Source organism: Labrus bergylta, chromosome 23 (genome assembly GCF_963930695.1).
Source record: "Labrus bergylta chromosome 23, fLabBer1.1, whole genome shotgun sequence".
Classification (NCBI taxonomy): Eukaryota; Metazoa; Chordata; class Actinopteri; order Labriformes; family Labridae; genus Labrus; species Labrus bergylta.
The window spans coordinates 15,791,225-15,806,714 of NC_089217.1; the positions used below are offsets into that span (position 1 = coordinate 15,791,225).

The following is a 15,490-nucleotide window of genomic DNA, read 5'->3' on the forward strand; positions in this document are numbered from 1 at the left end:
AGATTCAATAAAATAACAAACTAAATAAAGCTGAAATGTTTTTTTTTTTAAGGAATTGGCTCCTTGCCCAGTGAAAAGTCTGGTGACATTATTGAGGGATGCTTTGGATTTTCCAGCAGATATGAAACCTCACAGTGAAACAATGCTGTTGCTACAACAGGAGAGAAAGGGAACAAGGGGTGAAGGAACTAAGAACAGACGCCAAACAGGAAGTAAGAGTCCTGACTGCCATCAAGGACCTGTGATCTCTTTACAGACCAACAACAGAAACATGACTGTGTGTGTGGGGAAAGCGTGTGTACATGATTCTGTGTGTAAAGAACAGTAAACGTTAATGCTTTCACTGTTTTATTGAATGTTTGTGACCCTCTGTAACTCTACTGTGTGTGTGTGTGTGTGTGTGTGTGTGTGTGTGTGTGTGTGTGTGTGTGTGTGTGTGTGTGTGTGTGTGTGTGTGTGTGTGTGTGTGTGTGTGTGTTTAAATAATGCAGTCAAGCATTTAGCTGCTTTATGAGAGTTTTACAAGCTGACTTCATGCACATTGCCACACACTGTCAGGTATGTTAGGCCCGTCCAACAGTCGTTCATGCATCATCTGACACGTACACACACACTGTGCATAAAGGCACGCAACAGGTATGAAAGCACATGTGCAGATATAAGTTCATGCACATACGCTGGCTGCAAACTATTTTCACAAAGGCAAACACACACACACACACATAACACTGTGTGTACCTACTTGGCGCTGAGTGCTCTCACGCTGTGTTTCCCAGCAGCACTTTGTCAGCATCACAGCTTCAGTTTGATGCCAACCTGCTGTCTTTGGAGTCCTCTAGGTTTCTTTGAACACAGTCAGCTCCTGGCTGCGGGTTCAGTCCGTTTGCAATTTGTTCAACAGTTAAGCATTACTGTACACCCGTGTAAATGCTGTGTGGTTTAATTCACAAGCAGGAACTGTGTCAGTGTCTTTTGTTCCAGGGGAGAGTTTAGCGAGTTCACACGCTATACACCAGCAGCAGCGTGCTTCATATTCACAAACACTGGACTTCCTTGGATTTAAAAGAAGTCTGGGAAACACGTCTCTTTTTCATGGAATCAGGATTTGACATTCTGACCTCCAGCTGAAGTTATATCTCCAAGTACAGAATTTTACCGCTGATAAAATCAATTTAAATACATTTTTAACCTGTCCTGATCAAAGGAGCCCATCTTGTTGATTATGGAGTTTACTTTCTGTTAAAACTGCTTCAAATATTGGGGTGCTGGTTTGGACTAGGGGTAACAGTGTGTGTTCCACTCTATCCTCCTGTTTCTCTCAAGCTGCCTTAAAGGCATACGGCAAAAATGTTTTCTCAGAAAACAGTTAACAAGAAGTTTCAGACTCAGATCAGCGACACTCCTTTTTATGAATAACTCTTATCAGTAATAAAATCAATACAGATGAATTGTAAGAAAACAATCAGCCCCACAGTGTGTCCTGATAAATAAATGAGCTATTCAGACCACTTGTGTTTTTTTTAACCAGGCTGTAAAAGTGTTTCTTCCTTCAGTCAGAACGGGCATTTTATGGGTGTATAGTTGACTTGAGGGGAATTCGCAGCCTCAAGTGGACACAGAAGGAACTGCAGGCGTTTGCACCTCAGCATTGGCTTCGTCTTTCAACAAGGGAATATGCTGCTTTAGGCCAGGCATGAAAAAAAGAGCAGAAACCTTTCCTCCTTTTTATTCTCAGGTCAAATTGTTGAGATAAAAGTTTAAATTCTCTGAGTTTTTATGCACTTTGGCTTTTTGAGCATAATTTCTTGTAGAGTTGAAAATGATAGTATTTCTTTAGGAGGGTTGTTTTTAAGGTAGGCTGCTTTTTTGTTGTTGCTTTATTTATATATTTGAATCTTCTTTTCAATCTTCTCAATCTGGCCCTCAAACTCTTTGTTCATGGTAGAGTCAGTCATCTCTCTACCGGAGGGTTGAGGGTTCGATCCCCAGCTCCTGCAGCCACATGTCCGATGTGTCCTTGGGCAAGACACTTAACCCCAAGTTGCTCCCGCTGCTTCGTCTGCGGCGTGTGAACGGGATTAGTTACTTCTGATGGTCACTTTACACAGCAGACTCTGAATGTGTAGGTGTGACCTGCAGTGTAAAAGTGCTGAGTAGTCAGAAGATTTTTATTTAATCACCCAGTTTTATATATTTGACAGTTTTCGTCAGTTTTTCTAACACACACACACACACACACACACCATAGGAATAAGTCTTGTGTTGAATATTTTCCCTCTCCCTAATCACCTTCCCCTGCACCTCTCCCTCCATCCTGACAGGAAGTTGAAAAAGTTGGTGAGAGCAATAAAGGATAAAGGATCAACAGAGGCAGAGATCGAGGACGAGAGGCCTCCAAAACAGTGGAACCTGGACTACGCCCTGGCCCCCTTTGAAGGCCTCACTCCTGAGTACATGGAGATGAGTGAGTCTGCACACACACACACACACACACACACACACACACACACACACACACACACACACACACACACACACACACACACACACACACACACACACACAGAAAAATACCCTCACATAGAAGCCATTAAGGCACTGATATGGAGTCAAATGGTTACTCCTGTAAATCACTGATGTTTGTTATGTAATCTTGAGGAATGAGTCTCCTGATTGGTTAGTGTTTATTTTTAACACTTTATGAGTTTGTTTGTAGCCATAACTACGGTGTTTTCCTAATAACATCCACACAACTTAAGACTTTTTTTTACGCCCCTTCCTGTGAGCATTAGGCCCAGGTTTGTCCATCACAAACTAAAGCACATAAACACAGGCGATGCAGTGACAGATTCAATGTTTTTCCCCTTTTTTTCTTTTTTTTTTGTGCTTGATCTCAGCTGAGTATAAATATGGACACAGTTGATATTTAACCTCAGGCCAGTAAGTAATGAACATGTGACACTTTGTTTTGAAGGGCTTTCAGTTTCAATCATCTTTACACGAGCTCCTGTAGGTGTTTGTTAGCCCGCAGGAGGAACTAACATAACTACAATAAACATGTCTTTTAGTCAGCTGTGGAAAATGAAACGAGGTACATTTACAGAAGTTTAGTCCCCGTGTCCACCTAGCAGCAGGTGATTGCCCTGGAGAAAAGCGCAGCGCCCAGTGTCTTTTTTTCAGAGCGCTCCGCCTTTTTTGTGTGGCCGCTCCGAGCGCTCAAGTTGAAAATCTTTCAACCTTTCAGAGAGGCACTGTTGACGTCACCGGCACTCGGGTCGTATCCTGAACCCACATCCTCTTTGCTACAGTAAAAAGTAACAGTGTTGGTCATAGAGCGGCCGTTGTCAACAGGCCGTTGTCATAGAGACAGGAAGGACATGCAATGCTTTTCTTCTTTTCTTCACTGCCTTATCGACTGACTTTTGGTTAGAAAAGTACAAAAAAATAATTTTCCTCATCTTTTACAGACTGAGATATAGAGTATTTTATGGAGATGTCATGAAACGTGGATTCTTTTGTCAAAACAGTTTTAATATATATTTTTTTGTAGTCTGAACATTCACAGTTATAAAGACATAAACATGATCATGCACACAGGGCACATACAGTTGATCATGTTATTACACCAAGAAAGTTCAGTTTATTATTGCACATAGTATCAGAGGATATTGTAATGTGGTAATATTGGACGAGAGGTTGGAGTGACTTGTTTAATCAGTACTTTTAATTCTGGCACTCTGAAGTAACATTTTGAATGCTGGACTTTTCCTTGAAATAGAGTTTTTTACACTGTGGTGTTTCACTTTTATAGAAGAACATTTCTAACAAACTTTACCTAAATGTGACATGAAACTGATTAATGTTGGAAGATATCAAATATGTACCTATTGAATAAAAAAAAAGGCTAATGTCCAACCTGCCAGACCTCACACCTTTGTTGTATCAGACGCTTGGTCTGCCTGGAGAAGAAAACAGTAGTGAAAGACCTCTACACCTCTACTTCTACACTTTCACATTCATCAATTCAAACCATCTGTGGAAAACATGGCAGGGCCAAGCTCTGGATCTAAAAATCTGTCTTTACTGTTGTTGGCACAAATACATGCTGTTAAAAAAACTGTAAATCAAGTGTTATTATCAAGAGGTTGAATTTGATCCTGATAAAGACCAGCAGGCTGGGAAGTGATCGGTGTGGTTGTGAGAGATAAATAAAAAAATCACAGTTAAATGAAGCTTTCACATTTTGAATGCACAGTATAAGTCATCGTTAAGGTCAGTCTAAAGTTAAATAATCCAAAAGATGGAGAGGCGATGATGAGCCAGTGAAGTGCTGAAGTGTGACTGATTTACAGCATGTGAGGTCAAAAGTTAAGATAAGAAGCAGGTAAAGAGCTACAGGTGTTCACACACACACACACACACACACACACACACTGCTGTAGGCTGTTTCTCCCGTACTATTAAAACTCAGTCTGCAGTCATAACAAACCAACACCTGCTCAGTCAGAACTTTACTTTTGAAAATTGCAGCACATGCACTGCATGTCACTTTGTACTGCATGTTTTTACTCCAGCAGACACGGAACGGAGAGGACGTGGGTACAAGACACACCTCAGTATGCGGCAAAATACGGGGAATATCATTCATTTAGAAAAGGGGGCCGGTGACCTGAAAGTGCCTTTTTGAAAGGTTGAAAGATTTTCAACATGAGCGCTCGGAAAGCCCACGCAAATGAGTCGGCGCGCTCTGAAAGAAAGACGCTGATCCGGACGGCCGCCTGCTGTTGCAAATGTTCTCTCCTCATACAAAACAATTGAAAAAAGAAGACCCTAGCCCTCAGGAAAAAAAACAAAAAACACTTTGTGGACACAGGGCCTCAGTTTGATGTGATTTGTTTGGGAGTTAATTGCCCCTTAAATGTTCCACAGTTGTATTTTTTTGAAGTTGAGGACGGTGTTAGGAGGAGCATGCTGTGACCTCTGCTGTGATTAGATAATTTACTTGTGATATAAAAGAGAGGACAGAAGGAAGTGGGAGGGGGCAGAAAAAAACAGAAAGGTGTCTGAGCTGGTGTGGCTGCAGGGCACAGGAAAGAATGTCAGAAATGTCTGCGCTCTACCTGCAAACACGCATAGCTGTTATATGTGTGAAGCCGTGTATCACTGTGTGTATCTATAAATGTATTGGTAAGACTTGGAGCTCATGTTAAGGCGTGTGTGTGTGTGTGTGTGTGTGTGTGTGTGTGTGTGTGTGTGTGTGTGTGTGTGTGTGTGTGTGTGTGTGTGCCTGGACCAGCCTTGAACCCATCAACCCCGCCCGGGATAGAAAGAGAGGTTATTCTAAGCTTGCCCTCTAGCGCTCGCGGTCCACTGTCTTATTTTCTTCCCTGCCGTTCTTTGTCTGAGCGTGGTGTCCCGAGGTGAAGCCGTCAGTCTCCGGCTCGCTGGAAATCCCCGTTCCCACACAGCTAAAGTTCCACTGCTCCAATCTGAGCCGCGCATCACCCAGAGTCAGACGAACCCAACGTGTCTTTCTCATGTTTCCTTTTTGCACATTCTTAGGAAGCAAGGGGATGTTGTTATGATCCTTCATTGATCTACCCAACACGAAGGTTTAAGCATTACAAACTCCACCTATCTCATGTCTTTAAAGCCAACTGACCAGGGATCAGCAACGTGTCCACCTCGTCTGGCAGATCAGGCTTGATATCATTCATGGAACAGACCAACAACTTATTTATTGTTTCACTTTGGTATCTACCTCTAATGAAACAAACCCAAACATTTATTTCAATTTAACACAGTCAGTACGGTCACTTTTGAGTTTTCTAGTGTATTTCTAATTCAAATCAGAAAGCAGGAAGACAAAAATGTTCAGAACACAAATCCAGCTCTTAAATCTGGCCTTTTAAAGTCAGAGACCCCTCCTCATCTCAAAAGGGACTTACAGTATGTGCATCCAGTTAAGTATGATGAAGGTGCATCTGAAAGTATATCTTTAGTGTCTAGAAATTCAAATCTTGTTTTCTGTCTTTCAACTTGATTGTCCTTGACGGGGAATTTGTTTTGCAGCCAAGTGAGAACAATATGAAAAAAAAAAACACAAAACATATAGAACACAGGCAATAGAAACAACAAACACAGTGAACAACATTAAATACATAAGTAACAAGAGTTCATCAGGTAACAACAGGAAACTGAGAATGTCTAAAAAACGTCCATAAAACCATCATGAAAACCAGAATAAAAAACCCATTATCAGTCATCAGGGACATCAGTGTCAGATCTGCACTACACAGAACTACTGGGGCGGCTGTGGCTTAGTGGTAGAGTCAGTCGTCTTTCAACCGGAAGGTTGGAAGTTCGATCCCTAGCTTCTGCAGCCACATGTCCGCTGTGTCCTTGGGCAAGACGCTTAACAAGACACTTCATCTGCAGCGTTTGAATGTGTATGAATGGGATTAGTTACTTCTGATGGATAATTTACATAAAAACCTCTACCATCAGTGTGTGAATGTGTAGGTGTGACATAAAGAGCTTGGAGTAGTCAGAAGACTAGAAAAGCGCTTTACAAGCTCAAGTCCATTTGCAATGAATGAATCAACATTTCTGTCCCTCTGCATATTTGTCTAAAAACGTTTCAAAAACTTAAAAACAAAAAGATACCTGTCTGTGTCTGTAACAGTCTACCTGTGTAGATTCTTCTCAGACACATACCTTGATTCTCCTTCAGAGCTGTCACACTGCTGCTGACCTCTGACCTCCACATGGCCAAAAGGAAAGCTGCTGTGTCAGCTGTCGAGGTTCCAGACCTGTCCAAGCTCGGACAAGTCTTTTACAGCACCTGGTGTTGATTGTAGTGGTTAAGTGCTGCCGTCGGTGACTTCAGAGCACTTTAACACTTTGAGGCGAGCAGATAACTTAATCATTTACTGCCCATTCTGAGGACTCTTTAATATGTCTGTTTTATTTTTGCTTAATGTCATGTTTCTTTATTTGTTTTTGATCTTAAATGTAATATATATAAAATTGTAATGCCTTATTTTTGCTCCTTATCGCGTCTTTGAATTCTCTTAATTAATGTCATCTTTTCTGTTTTTAAACTCTGAAGTGCTCTTTGACTTGCCTTGTCTTGATTGTTGTGAGTGAAGTACCTGCAGCCAATAGCATAACAGTATTACAAAATCCTGTGTGTATGTGTATGTGTGTCATTTAAATATGCTGGGTTACATTTCAACCATCTTTAGTTTCTGTATCAGTCATGGGTGTTGAGTCTCTTTTGTGTATCTATGCTAGGTGTTTATGTGTGTTCTACATGTCAGTCTGATAACCCCACATTACAACACACTGCGTAATCATAAAAATAAAAAGTCCCTGTTCTGCTGGTGCTGTGGAGTATTTCCCCTTAAAAGGCATCATCTGAACCATGGAGCGAGACTGGACAGACAGTGTGACTAAAGAGATGACCATTCAATAAAGACAATCTGAAGGCTTCTCACTGCACTGTGAATGTATAAACTGTAATCAACCAGGAAAACATCATTCCAGTTCCCACATTCTTTATACAATTATAGTACGCTTTAGACCCTGTAAGTTTAATTCCTCTCACGCGTAAACATTCCTTTTGATTTATTCTTTGGCTTTTTGTGCCTTTATTGGAGAGACAGGACAGTGGATAGAGTCGCAAATTAGGGACAAAGAGAGTGGGGAATGACATGCGTGAAAGGAGCCACAGGTCGAATTTGAACCCGGGGCCGCCTGCTTCAAGGACTTCAGCCTCCGCACATGGAGCGTGCGCCCTGACCACTCAGCCAACAGCACCCCAATCAACAAATACCTGATATAATTGGCTCTCTTTTCAACAACTTCAGTCCAAAGATTTGTTTTCTCTTAGAGTCATCAAACCAAAGCACAGCTTTCACGAGAGTCACCTTACACTTCTGCATCATCATGGTTTGTTTATGTAGCTGTAAATTAAGCCAGTGTTTGATACTAAAATCCTAGAATATATAGGACGCAGATGAAACTCATCAGAAGCAGTCTAAGTTTATAGAAAACACATTTCAATGAGCATGTTATGTCTATCTTTCTGCGAGCTCAAGAGGCTGTGGTTCATCACACCCAATCCCCCTAATGAACACTTTAGTTTATTATATGATGACTGTAGATCATCAACACATCACCCATCGTATGAAAGCAATTTCCCCATTATTAAACTATATCTCATTATTATAACAGAAAGAGAAGAAGGCAAAGTGACTCACACCACTGAGGATCCGGAATGATTTGTCCACGTCTCTTCAATACAACACCCTGTCTTACTTAAGAATATGTGTTAGAGGCGCTTGTGATGCATTGGTTAATGCACACGCCCCAATGTATGGAGGCTGTAAGCGGCCCAGGTTTGAATCTAGCCTGTGGCTCCTTTCTTGCATGTCGTTCCCCCACTCTCTCTCTCTCTCCCTGATTTCCAACTCTATCCACTGTCCTGTCTCTCAATTGAAAAAAGGCCCAAAAAGCCCAAAAATAAATCTTAAAAAAACAAAAAAAACAATGTGTTTTTGTGCCTTTGAAATACCCAAACGTTGACATTTTTAAAGATTTTTACAAAGGCTTAAATGAAAACCAAATACTGTCGATATCTGTGAACTCTGCTGCAAGGCGTGAACAGAGATAGGGAGAATATTTGGTAACGGTCTGAGGAGTCGTATCTCATTCTTTGTGACAGCTGTGCTACAAATGTGACGTAAACTTAAACCACACAAGCATATGATCAAATGGCAGCTCATAACTTTAAGGACACTGTGCCCTGCAGTACAACAGTATAACTCGGTGGGGAGCATGTCATTCCCCACTCTCTCTTCTGGCTCTATCCACTGTCCTATCTCTCAAATAAAGGCACAAAAAGCCCAAAAGCTTTTCTAGACGCTATGAGGACTCAATGGCAGCTGCAGCACTTTATGGAAGATGTACAATACTGATAAGTACATTTGAATGTCATCAGCGTAAGAATAGTAGGAGGTAATGTTAGGAACTCAAATGCAGTATTCTTACATGAAAATGTCTGTTATTGGAGTAGGAGGATTATGGAAAATGTGGCCCTCCATTTCCAGACATAAAAATGAACATACAACAATACAATCAAGTGAAACTTGTTTTAATGTTACACATTTTAAGCATGTTTGATGATTGTTTGTTTTTTTCCTTCCAGTCATCCAGTTTGGTTTCGTATCTCTCTTCGTGGCTTCGTTCCCGCTCGCTCCGCTCTTCGCTCTGCTCAACAATGTCATCGAGATCCGACTGGACGCCAAAAAGTTTGTGACGGAGCTACGAAGGCCAGTCGCCGTACGTGCTAAAGACATTGGTAAGCTAACATGACTGCTTAAAAAAAATGGCACATCGCCCCATACAAGCAAGGCATCTACAACTACAACATGACTTCAGGCAGTGGATATGTGATATGGTCTTAAAGACACTAGCAGTTTAGCCTATACAGCACAAGATTGGATTGGAAATGGTCAGTAGATTATGTAAAACATCTTTAAACCATCCTGTCAGATTTAAACCTAACAAGGCGTCCTTTCCAACACCACAGATTGATAATACGCTCTATTGAAACCATTTTAGAGTTAGCACTTAGCAGTACCTTCAGGCAGTAAGGCAGGCTTTAAAGTTAAGTTTACAACCAGTAGCACCTTTAAGCAAGCACCTTTTGAGTGGGGAAAAAAAAGGAGATACTTGTTGTCAAATGTTTATGACCAATGCTCTTTTTCTTAAATATAAATATGCATTTTTAAAATGAAAAAAAAAAAAGATGTACTAAGGCCTTGATTGAGCCTCTGACTTTTCCTCTAGCACAATGAGGTTCATATTTATGATTCAACTTTCAAAATGAACTTTTGCACAGATTGCAATCAAAATGTCCCCATCACTTTGATATCCAAAAAGCTTGGAACATCCCAAGCAGCCTCAAATGTACTTAGTTTTTGTCAATGATGTATTGTCACCGTTTTCTGTTAATGTTACTTTTTGTAAAATAGTTTTTAACTCTGATAAGTTCCATGTAGAATGTAGCTTTACTTGCCAGTGTTAACATTTACTGGTAAGGTCAACATTTCATTATGTCTAAATCTTTGGTTTATGACCAGAGCCAACCTCAGTCCGTGTAGTCGTCTGTCCAAATTGTATAGTGTCTTTGAAGCAGCCACAAGAAGGAAACGAGTCTTTGGTTACTTCTGGGATTTTACCCGCAAAAAATTCTGACCCTTGAGTGAGCATTTCCTGCGTGCAGCATAGATTTAGGACTGCTTGTAAATGTCCCAGTGTGAACATGGACCAATTGGAGGTAAACAAACTATAGATGTGAAAATGACCTAAAAGAATCTGATATTTCCTTTTTCAGTCAATATTTTATGGTAACCCCTTTCTCTGTCCTTGTCCCTCTCTTGATGTCTTGTTTTCTAGGAATATGGTACAACATACTGAGTGGAATGGGCAAGTTCTCAGTTATTATAAATGTAAGTATCCATGCAACGTCCTGCTTTTTACTCTAAGATTATTCAATTCATGATGAAGGCAGACATGTTCACACTCAATGCATGAGGGCATTTATGTTTACATTAGATACTCTACAAGATGTGACACTTTAAATTTCTCGCAGAGCACTTACACTATTCAATAAATCACCTGAATAGCTAAACAAAACAATATTAGAGAAAATTACACTTTTCCCCCACAGGAAGTTCAGTTCTGTTATCCTAAAGAACACAGTTTTACTCAACCTTTGACCTCTTGTGAGTGATTACTCTGGTTATCTGAAGCGTCCTATGTGATGGCTGATAAAAATCTAATCTCTTATGTTGCAATACAGTTTGTTCTTATGATACACGATTTAGGTCGTTTCATTACATCAGCAGTAAAGATGTTCTTGAAAAATGCTGTAAATAACTATTAATCAAAAATGAGGCTTCATTTTAATTACATGGGAATTAAATGTAAAGCTTATTGCTATATTCCACCAGATGCGTGTTCCGTCCGTCTTCTCTCTGCCAAAGCAGCAGAGCTTACTTTAGTCAATGTCTGTGCTTCCACTGGAGGCACATCAATTTACCACAGAGCAGATCAAGCGGGACAGGAAGTCAGACACCGAAACAACATTAAAACAAACAGTATATTTTCAGAATAAAACACTCCGTTTTGACGGTTGGGAACAATGATCTTTTGTGTGATTGTTGTTGTGTGCAAGTGGTTTAATAGGGTTTGTATGTATACAAAATGCATCACATTGTCTTGCACTGTCACGCGGGAACTCCTTGGTCTCTGCCCCCCAGCTGTTGGCGGTTCTGCTCCGTGTTTCGCTCTGAGAACACAGCCTGTGGGTGTTGACGGATGAGGGAGCACTGAGCCGTACCGGAGCGGAGCTGACACGCAATCCACACTTATCTGGTGGAAGTTCTGTGTTGTATTTTAATTAATGCAAAGGTTGCACATTTCTTAATTGTCATGAAAACAAATGAAAACAGACCCTAACCTCAAAGACTTCAGGGACAGGAGGTCAAATGTCAGCAAAGTTGATTTTGAACTTCAATGCTGGAACGTTATGGCACATAATCCAGCTTCCATCAACAGACATGTTGATTCCTTTAATACTATAAAATTGAATGCAGCATTTTGTCACACGACTGTACAGGACGTGAATGTTGCAGGTTGGTTTGCAACGAGCAGCAGAGGCGCTATTTCAAAGAGATGTTCCAATACCGTCACCTTCTGATTCCAATATCATAACTTCAGTATTAGCTGATACTCAGTACCCCATACCAAACAATAAATAGCTGTTTACTAACCCTGTGTACAGTATGTTATAATATTGCTGTATCTGTTTTACACCTTGCTTAGAGCACTAAAGGACTCAACGCTGAACCAACGTAAACAGGCCTTTAAATTATTTTAAAAAGGGCCTGACCGATATATGCATATGCATATCAAATAGAGATTTATCCTCTATGTTTGCTCTGAAATATCATCCTCCATGACCTTGACGGATCCCTGAATCATGTCTGAAATACCTTAACATCCTGATCTGCGGAGGTCAAGGTGTGTTTGTGAAGACAGGAAAGCTCTGCTTGGGATTTGTCCCTGACTGGCTAACCAAATCTTGTTCCGTTTACTTTTAATACTAAACAGATTTGCAGAGGATTCAGAAAAACCAGCAGCAGGAGTTTTTGTTTGTTCTGGATTCAACACACCTCAACTCACTTAAGCTGCCCCGGGAGCTCGTAGGCAACGGAGAACTGGGAGCAGCCTTCCCCCTTTTTGTGCATGCATCTTGCAAATATGCATCAGTACGTCATTTTTCCTAGATCAATATATTTGAGGGTGTTCATGAAATAGAATATTCTGTGCCTTTTCAAGACAAGCTGTTGGACCCCTTTCTGCAACACTTTAATGGAAGAATGTGAGACTGTTTGATCCAGTAGATGTCGCCCTAGAGCACCAGTGTGGCAACAAAACAAGCTGTTGCCTGGCAACACCTCGGCTCTCCTCCAGCGACACACCTCCAACTCCCCCTCCCCTCACGTTTGCAAGAAGGACTAAAGCGCAAGCGACGGGCAAAATTGTCTTTGGCTCGAGCTGGAGTTGCCTGTGGCCTGGATTGTTGTTAGCAGGCTAACGTTAGCAGGCTAATGTTAGCACACTTTAGTTAGCTTGTAGCTTCACACTGCATGTAAGCTGACATGGTTTGATCGTGATCTAAAAACGCTAACTTGACATTCAAATAATCAGTGAGTAAGTTACTCTTTTTTTCCTCTCTAGTCCTTGACTAAAACAGCTTTTATACACAAGGGGAGGAGCCAGCCGTCCCGTCCATGTAAACACAGCTCTGACAACAACACAGCCAGCGGGACTCGAGCTTCTCACTCATTGTAGACAGTCCTGACTCAGAGAGATATTTCCACAGGATAAACTTGATTTCTGCTGTATTCATGTGTCACATGTTGCACATTCTATCTTTAAAAGATTAATACATTTTACTTTTGTTATTTTACAGGGTAAACATTTCATGTAGTGTATTTTTGTTTGAACACCAACTCTGTCTTTCTCTTCTCTCTGGAGGCCTTCGTGATCTCCTTCACATCAGACTTCATCCCTCGGCTCGTCTACCAGTATATGTTCAGTCAGACCGGCACAATGCACGGCTTCATCGACCACACGCTCTCCTACTTCAACGTATCCAATTTGAAAGCGGGAACAGCACCGCTCAACTCTGATCACGGAGACATCACCGTCTGCAGGTAAGAATCACACTCACACACACATGCAAACACACACACAACTTTAAAGCTCCTGTGAGGAGTTTTTAGCTGATAATGAAACAGACCAATTGATTCTGATTTCTCTTCAGCGCCTAACCCCACCACAGGGTCGGTGTCAGACTAAAACAAGTTTCTCCATGCTCCCTTCAAAGCCTTCTTTGCCCCCCCATGTTTACAGTGCATTGTCAGTTATGCATTGGATAGTGAAATAAAGAAGGAAGAGATTTCTTTTGGTAACATTACTTGCACAGAACAAGATCCGAAAAGAGATTAAAACCCCTGTTTGTCCACAGGGGGTGCCAGAATCCACACAAACATAAAGTTCCTCACAAGAAGTTACTTTAGGAGGCTTGTCTTAGTGGATATCTGCCCTCCTCCGTCCCCCAATGTCTTTATCCATAACTAATAATTACCAGTGTCATGCCAATTTAAGAGGATATGAATAGAATAGAATAGAACTTTATTTGTCCACAAAGTAGAAAGTGTCTTTGGCTTCACAAGAACAAGACAAAAAACATGATGACAAACAAGACAACATTCAAGCACAGCAGGAAACCAGGAGAGCGCCTGTAGTCCTCGACAACATCACAGTCAACATGGTTTGTGAATTTAAAATAATAATTTAATATAATAATAAGCCAGAGTTTTAAGACATTTCATAAGCATATGCATTTAAATCCAGAAGGTTCTCGGTGCTCAGTACAATTAGTTATTCTTTTTTTTATTAATCATTTGACAACCCTGCATCATCTGCATAGAGCAGCATATTGTATGTTATATTTTGTGGTGGAAGCACACTCAAAGGCGCCGCTTGTCAACAGGCAGGGCAGGCAACTGCAAAGATCAAAGAGCTGACAAACTGTAAACTCCTGTAGTGGTACAAAATGTACAAATTTTGCAAGTAGGAAACCTCCCTAAGAGGGCCCCATCTGGCAGCACTCACTCTCATTGACCTGCTAAGTCTTGCATGCAGTATTCCTGTGAAACCCAAAGTTTGTCAAAGAGAAATACGAATTATCCATGTGGGAGCAAAAAAAAAAGAATGACGAAAAAGAAAGCAAGACGTTGGATGATTATGTAAGTTTCTGATGGTTGGAGGGCCTGATGTAAAGGTTTGCCTCGGGCCCGAACAGGCTCTAGAATCACCGCTGTGCACACTGGAGGTTTAATGCATTGTGTAAGTGGCGTTGTATTGCTTTCACACGTGCTTCCAAAGATTGACAAAGTGGGAAATTGCTGACTTGTACGATTGTCTGCAAAAACTAAGCTGAAATTAAGTTTGGAATGAAAAATCTCTGTATAAGACTTAAGTACAAAACAGTGGAAGACTTTTTTAAGCTATTTGAAAAAAATCAGCAATTAAAGTAATAATTAATGCAAACTATAAAAAAGTCATGTTTTATTCCAAAGACCAGAAGAAAGAAGAAGTCCAACACCAATGAAGCTGGATGCTCTAAGCCTCAAACAGTGTGCACTATTGTATCTTCTATGCATTTCCACTCATGCCAGTGGCAAGCCTCTGTTTCATAATATCGATATAAAGCGCTGTAGAAGAAAAGGTCATGGATGCCGGCGCCCCCAGACAGAGGCCAACCTGCTGTTACATAACCCAGAATTACAATGCAAGAATGCAGTCTTTGTGTCAATGTAGTGTGCTACGTCACCTCAGAAACACGACAAGATCTTGTACGCCTGGAACCCTTATAGGCATGAAATCGGCTTCAAGATGTTCCAAGAAGGGTGTTTGAATCTGGACTGTGTGGAGCTCTGTATGGCACATGTACACACTGTATGCAGACTGTCTTTTAGCTGCTTGCCATGTAGGCGATGCCTCCAGGCTCAAGGCGAATGATTTCAGTCTTTATGTAATTTAAAGTATTTCAGATTCTGCAGACAAGCCATTCCTTTCTTTCATTTCCTCTCCCTTTGTGTTACACAGATCATCTAATGACTCCTTTAGTATCAATGAATGTGTGCCAGAGGGAGGAGAAGAAGGTCAATATTGATGGACGACGGCACCCATCAGGAACTGGAGGGATGAGAGAATATGTGATCGGTCAAGAGATAAGATGAAGGGATAGGGAAGCTGTAGAAATGACCCTGAGAAAAAGAGAGGCAGGAAGAAGAAAGGATTGTGTGATAGAGGGCATCCACAACGGTATTAAATCTTTAAAATG

General features: G+C 41.1%; 1 protein-coding gene across 4 annotated transcripts in view; it reads left to right on the forward strand.

Moving 5' to 3' along the window:
- ano2b (anoctamin 2b) overlaps positions 1 to 15,490 on the forward strand; it is a 90,432-nt gene that overhangs the window by 60,633 nt on the left and 14,309 nt on the right. For all 4 annotated transcript variants that reach the window (XM_065951423.1, XM_065951424.1, XM_065951425.1 and 1 more), the window contains 4 exons: positions 2,322 to 2,464; positions 9,212 to 9,364; positions 10,465 to 10,517; positions 13,114 to 13,292. In XM_065951423.1, coding sequence (XP_065807495.1) covers positions 2,322 to 2,464; positions 9,212 to 9,364; positions 10,465 to 10,517; positions 13,114 to 13,292 — 528 coding nt within the window. The remainder of the gene's footprint in view (positions 1 to 2,321; positions 2,465 to 9,211; positions 9,365 to 10,464; positions 10,518 to 13,113; positions 13,293 to 15,490) is intronic.